Source organism: Eleutherodactylus coqui, unplaced genomic scaffold, assembly GCF_035609145.1.
Source record: "Eleutherodactylus coqui strain aEleCoq1 unplaced genomic scaffold, aEleCoq1.hap1 HAP1_SCAFFOLD_161, whole genome shotgun sequence".
Taxonomy (NCBI): Eukaryota; Metazoa; Chordata; class Amphibia; order Anura; family Eleutherodactylidae; genus Eleutherodactylus; species Eleutherodactylus coqui.
The window spans coordinates 245082-250515 of record NW_027102187.1 but is presented as its reverse complement, the minus strand read 5'-3'; the positions used below and the strand labels follow the sequence as shown (position 1 = coordinate 250515).

The 5434-nt window shown below is 56.0% G+C and overlaps 3 protein-coding genes across 3 annotated transcripts; 1 reads left to right on the top strand and 2 right to left on the bottom strand.

Annotated features, from left to right (window-relative positions):
* The first annotated feature begins 474 nt into the window (after positions 1 to 474).
* On the top strand, positions 475 to 786 carry LOC136599327 (histone H4). The gene has a single exon (XM_066588787.1). The coding sequence runs from the start codon at positions 475 to 477 to the stop codon at positions 784 to 786; it is 312 nt and encodes a 103-aa protein (XP_066444884.1).
* A 2626-nt stretch (positions 787 to 3412) lies between these two features.
* On the bottom strand, positions 3413 to 3884 carry LOC136599314 (histone H3). The gene has a single exon (XM_066588776.1). The coding sequence runs from the start codon at positions 3882 to 3884 to the stop codon at positions 3474 to 3476; it is 411 nt and encodes a 136-aa protein (XP_066444873.1). The 3' UTR covers positions 3413 to 3473.
* Positions 3885 to 4485: 601 nt separating this feature from the next.
* Positions 4486 to 5162, bottom strand: LOC136599334 (histone H1B-like). The gene has a single exon (XM_066588793.1). The coding sequence runs from the start codon at positions 5160 to 5162 to the stop codon at positions 4506 to 4508; it is 657 nt and encodes a 218-aa protein (XP_066444890.1). The 3' UTR covers positions 4486 to 4505.
* Positions 5163 to 5434: the final 272 nt, after the last annotated feature.

The following is a 5434-nucleotide window of genomic DNA, read 5'->3' as shown; positions in this document are numbered from 1 at the left end:
GCCCAGATGTTCCTGCCGCCCACAGCTGTCTGTTGTGGCTCCTGAGTGTCTCTCTGCTCCCCCGGCAGGGGAGCGCTGATGCAGCAGAGCTCTAGTACTCCCCTTCACCGAAGCCTCCCTGCGCGCTCTCCCCTCGCCCCCACGTGTTTGTGGCAGCAGCTGCACTCCTCGCTTTACAGGAGGGATTCACGCTCCAGCGGCTCTCTGCTGCATGGCCCTTGTCTCCGTCACCCCTCCTCCGTCTTCTCTCCCACTGCTTCAGGAGCTGACAGGCCAATCAGCTGCACAAGATGGCAAGGGCTCTTGTATTCAGCCAATCAGCAGGGAGAGGGGATGGGCCTTTACGCTAGACAACTAAAAGAAACGCCCCGCAATGACGGCCCTGATCAGTAGTTCCCTCTCTGGTCCGCTCCTGTCTATATAGAGTAGGACTCTGCGCTGAGCGCTTATTGCTTTCTACTGACAACGTGGAAGATGTCTGGTCGCGGTAAAGGAGGGAAAGGTCTTGGGAAGGGCGGCGCCAAGCGGCACAGGAAGGTGCTCCGCGATAACATCCAGGGCATCACCAAGCCTGCCATCCGCCGTCTAGCTCGCAGGGGTGGCGTCAAGCGTATCTCCGGCCTCATCTATGAAGAGACTCGCGGCGTCCTGAAAGTCTTCCTGGAGAACGTGATCCGCGACGCCGTCACCTACACCGAGCACGCCAAGCGCAAGACCGTCACTGCTATGGACGTGGTGTACGCGCTCAAGCGCCAGGGCCGCACTCTCTACGGCTTCGGAGGTTAATAATTCTGCTTTTTCTCCATAACACAAAGGCTCTTCTCAGAGCCGCCCACCTCTTCCAAGGAAAGGCTGTAATCCAACTCCTTGTGGGGTCGTCAGCAGCGGTGATAGTCTATGCGCTCTGACATGATACAGCCGGGGTGTAGCAGCCTCCCCGACAGGGTGCGCTTCAGGCTGCGGTCACGGCACGCTTTTAAACCCCTTAACCTGTTTAGGGCAGGCAGGTTATGTTTATAATACGCGAGGAGCTGGGCCTGAATTAATGAGTGCGGTGAAGGGTTAACAGACCTGCCGTTGGAGGTCGGGTGGTTTTAGTGCCGCCTATGGGCGGGGCTATAGTCAGATTCTTCCCGCTCATTGGCTGATCCCCGGAGATTTTGAACTTCCCGCTCAGTTGATCGCGTCTCCCGCTCTTCCTGTCCTCCATTCATCCATGTAACACGTGTAATCAGTGACCAGGCCGTCTGATATAGAGGCGCTCGGGGCTGGAGGTAAAGAACCCTCAGATACACCCCCTAATCCCAGCCCTACGACGGGCGGTGGAATCCTCTACCTGCTCCACCCGTAACGCAAGAGGACGTCTAATCCCTGTAGGTTTACTATAATCCAAAACCAGCCTGTGCCGTGCAGGGCTCTGGGAAAGCTGGGTGATATAGCTCCACCTTCATAAAAAGGGCATGGCTGTGGAGTGACATGATGAGCGCACTTCTAAGGGGGCGACCGTGCAGAGCTCTGAGAGGGCTGGATGATGCGGCTGCAACACTTTGTAAGCATACGGCCCACGCAGGACCCTGAGTGTGCTCGGTGGAGTGTACAGCGCCGGCCGCATGCTTCTCCCGATATGTACCCGTCCCGGCAGCTCGCTGATAACCCCAACTGTTCTCTCAGAAATGGTGAATACGTGACAGCCGGGCCGGGGAGCTGATAGTGAGCGGACCTGGAGCTTGTGTCCTGGGAATAGGCAGATCTTTAAACCATCCGGGTGACCCGCGGGCAGAAGAGCCGTCACTCTAGAGCACCCGCGGACGCCTCCATACTGGTGGGCACTGTGCGGCGCTCTACCTAGATTTAGTGGCGCCGCACCGGACAATAAAGCCATCAGATAATCGGCGACTGTTGCTGCTCGCGGTACTCTGAGCACAGTGTATCCCCTGCTGATCAGATACCGGCAGCCCTGATCGCCGCTCTATCAGATGCCCCGTCAGTGATTACACGGGTTACATGGAGTGTGTGTGACCGAAGCAGTGGGGTGCACAAAGGGTCGGAGGCAGACGACATAGTTGTCCAAGGATGACATGCTGGGGGCTGTAGTGCATTGTAGTGGGTACAAGGGGGTAGCGGAGGCAACTCGGGATGCCTGACAATGAGAGGCTTGAAGCGCCAGGAAAGGGGAGGAGGAGCATGCCGAGAAGAGCCGCACACTCCCCAGCTCCGCATGTAGAGGTGTCCAGGCGCCTCTTGACTCCTTTTACTCCAGCGGCCGCAAAGGGAACAAGAGCGGTGCAGGGACCAGAGTAGCAGCAGCAGTGGGAATGGGAGCCAAGATAGCCTGGCGGGGACCAGAGTGACAGCGGCCATCCCCTCACATAGAGGCGCAGACTGTATCTCTCAGATCTGCAGGGCCACCCTCTTGCCTAGGTTTAGTGCTGCGGCTATATCATTCAGCTCTCCCAGAGTCCTGCAACACGATGTCAGTGCAGTATTCTGGGAGAGCTGGGTGCTATGACCACAACTCTATATAAAATAATGGCTCCGCGGGTCCTTGGGAGATCTTGGTACAATTGCAGCACTTCTATATGAGAGGACGGCCGTGCAGGACGCCTCCAAAATGGTAGCACTACACGGATTAGCGGGCAGGCCGTATGCTTTAGTGCAAGGAGGACATACAATCAGTGCGCCGCAGCCTGCTTCCTCCTCTCTATCGGTAGGAGGGAAAAGGGACTAGAGCCTGAAGTACGCGCGGGCCAGGAAGCTCTTCCTTCACCTGGGACATTCCAATTATCAGACTGGCAATCAGACAGAATCAGCGGCAACCCCCCACAAGGAGTTGGATTACAGCCTTTTCTTGGAAGATGTGAGCGGCTCTGAGAAGAGCCTTTGTGTTATGGTGAAAGAGCAGAATTAGAAAACAATAATAAATGACGCAAGTTTAAGGCCTTCCTAATGGGGCAATTACATGTTGGCCACTCCCCTTCCTTGCTGATTGGTTTAGCACAGAACCGTTTGAAATTTGGAATTTACCCGCTTCCTCTACAACTCTCAAAAGCCTCCTGGCTAGGTGCCTCATGTCGTTGTGTAGTATTATTGTTGTTTTTGTATGGCTTTCTTTCTCCTTGGTACAATGAGATAACATCCACATATAAAATACATCCTCAACACTAATCCCTTCCCTCCCGGCGGACTACAGGAACCGATAGATGCCTCTCACTGACAACTTCATCGCTTTGTCTCTTTCTACAATATGGAAATATGAGAAAATGGCATAAATTACCCGAGGTACTGACTAGGTCACTGAAGGGGTTAACAGAGCACCTCCTGCTGACGACACATTATTGCGGACAGGCTGGCTGTGAACCCAAATGGGGAGGGAATCGGAAGAATGACAGCGGAGGACAGGATGCAGCTCGTTTGAGGAGGATTTGGTGGCTCTGAAAAGAGCCTTTGTGTTCCATGCGGTGCCCAGAGCAGATCTAAGCCCTCTCTCCACGAATCCTGCGGGCCAGCTGGATGTCTTTGGGCATAATGGTGACCCGCTTGGCGTGGATGGCGCACAGATTGGTGTCCTCGAACAGTCCTACCAGGTAAGCCTCGCTGGCCTCCTGCAGGGCCATGACCGCTGAGCTCTGGAAGCGCAGGTCAGTCTTGAAGTCCTGGGCGATCTCTCTCACCAGGCGCTGGAAGGGAAGCTTACGGATCAGCAGCTCGGTGGACTTCTGGTAGCGACGGATTTCACGGAGAGCCACTGTACCTGGACGGTAGCGGTGAGGCTTCTTCACTCCGCCGGTGGCAGGAGCGCTCTTCCTGGCGGCCTTCGTAGCCAGCTGCTTGCGGGGAGCTTTCCCTCCGGTGGATTTACGAGCGGTCTGCTTGGTTCTGGCCATAGCTCTACTGTAGAGATGCACACAGATGTGATATGATGGGAGCCGTAGAAAGAGCAGAGCCTTTATACCCTACTTGCTCTTAGAAACAACGCCCCCTACATCTCATTGGCTTTTTCGAACAAACCACTAGCCCGCCAAAACGCTTGATGCCCGCGACCAATCAGCGTTCGGCAGAGGCTTGCCCTACCTCAGCATGATACGTACGGGTGTCTGTGAAATCATGTTCTCAGCTGCTTCCCTGCATTGATATGTCCGCAGAAACACACACTCCACGCTGCACGGCAGTCTCCCCCATTAAAGCTGTGCTGCTTTTATGGGAAATGCATTAGGTCGGCGAGTCCCCTCCCCCTTCACACTCAGCCCGGCATCCATACACGCGTTGTATAGGTCACAGTGCCCCACAGGAACGGGGATGATGCGGCGACAATGTCTCGTATTACTCCCCCTCTATAGCCTCCCCCTCGCTCCCTAGACTCCCAACTGATATGAAGTCCCCTGTAGCCGCTATGGGGGCGCTGCTATCTAGAACAGAATTCGAGGCAGTGATAATACAGCTCTGCGGTGAGAAGGTGGCGGCTCTGAAAAGAGCCTTTGTGGGGTAAATGCACGGGCGGCTTCAGCTTATTTCTTAGCCGCACTCCTCTTGGCTTTAACAGCCTTCTTAGCCGGACTCTTGGCAGCTTTGGGTTTGGCCGCCTTCTTAGCCGGACTCTTCGTCACCTTCTTGGGCTTTGGGGCGGCCTTCGGCTTTGAGGCTTTCTTCGGGCTCTTGGCCACTTTCTTGGCGGCGGCCGCTGCAGGTTTCTTTGCTTTTTTCGGGCTTTTGGCCGGAGCCTTCTTGGGCTTCTTAGGAGATTTCGCCGCTTTCTTGGCTCCAGCGGGCTTCTTGGGCTTGGCCGCAGACGCTGGCTTCTTTTTGGCCGGCTTGTCCTTAGTCTCCTGCTTCTTGTTCAGCTTGAAGGAGCCGGAGGCGCCGCTGCCTTTCACCTGGAGCAGGCTGCCCTTGGTGACCAGAGACTTGACGGCCAGCTTCAGGCGGCTGTTATTCTTCTCTACATCGTACCCTCCGGCAGCCAGAGCCTTCTTCAGGGCGGCTAGAGACACCCCGCTGCGCTCTTTAGAGGCGGACACGGCTCTGACGATCAGCTCCGACACGCCGGGACCGGAGGACTTCTTGCTTTTCTTGGCGCCCCCTGCGGCGGATTTCTTCGGCTGCTTCTTGGATTTGGCAGCCGGCTCGGCGGCAGGAGGAGCGGCGGCTGGCGCGGTTTCTGCCATTGTGTGCTGCGGTAATCAAATAGTAAAACTCTCCTGGAAGAGAAACTCTGAGAGCGGCGCTGGTGGCGCCTCTTATATGTACAGCGGCCGCGCTCTGATTGGCTCGTGAGCAGGCCCGTCCTGAGCTGCTATTGGCTGACACTGAGCACAGCTAGTGCCTTATCCCATCCGGGCCTCCTCTCCGCTCCGTTCTCCTCTTGTGCTTCCCTGCCCGGAATAAGAGTCCGTTACCGGTCAGAACCGGACAGGAGAGCTCGCTTTCAACGTGACTC

What these genes read in the sequence shown, in the direction of transcription:
- LOC136599314 (XM_066588776.1), bottom strand. Translation starts at nt 3,884, where the DNA reads ATGGCCAGAACCAAGCAGACCGCTCGTAAATCCACCGGAGGGAAAGCT.
- LOC136599334 (XM_066588793.1), bottom strand. Translation starts at nt 5,162, where the DNA reads ATGGCAGAAACCGCGCCAGCCGCCGCTCCTCCTGCCGCCGAGCCGGCT.
- LOC136599327 (XM_066588787.1), top strand. Translation starts at nt 475, where the DNA reads ATGTCTGGTCGCGGTAAAGGAGGGAAAGGTCTTGGGAAGGGCGGCGCC.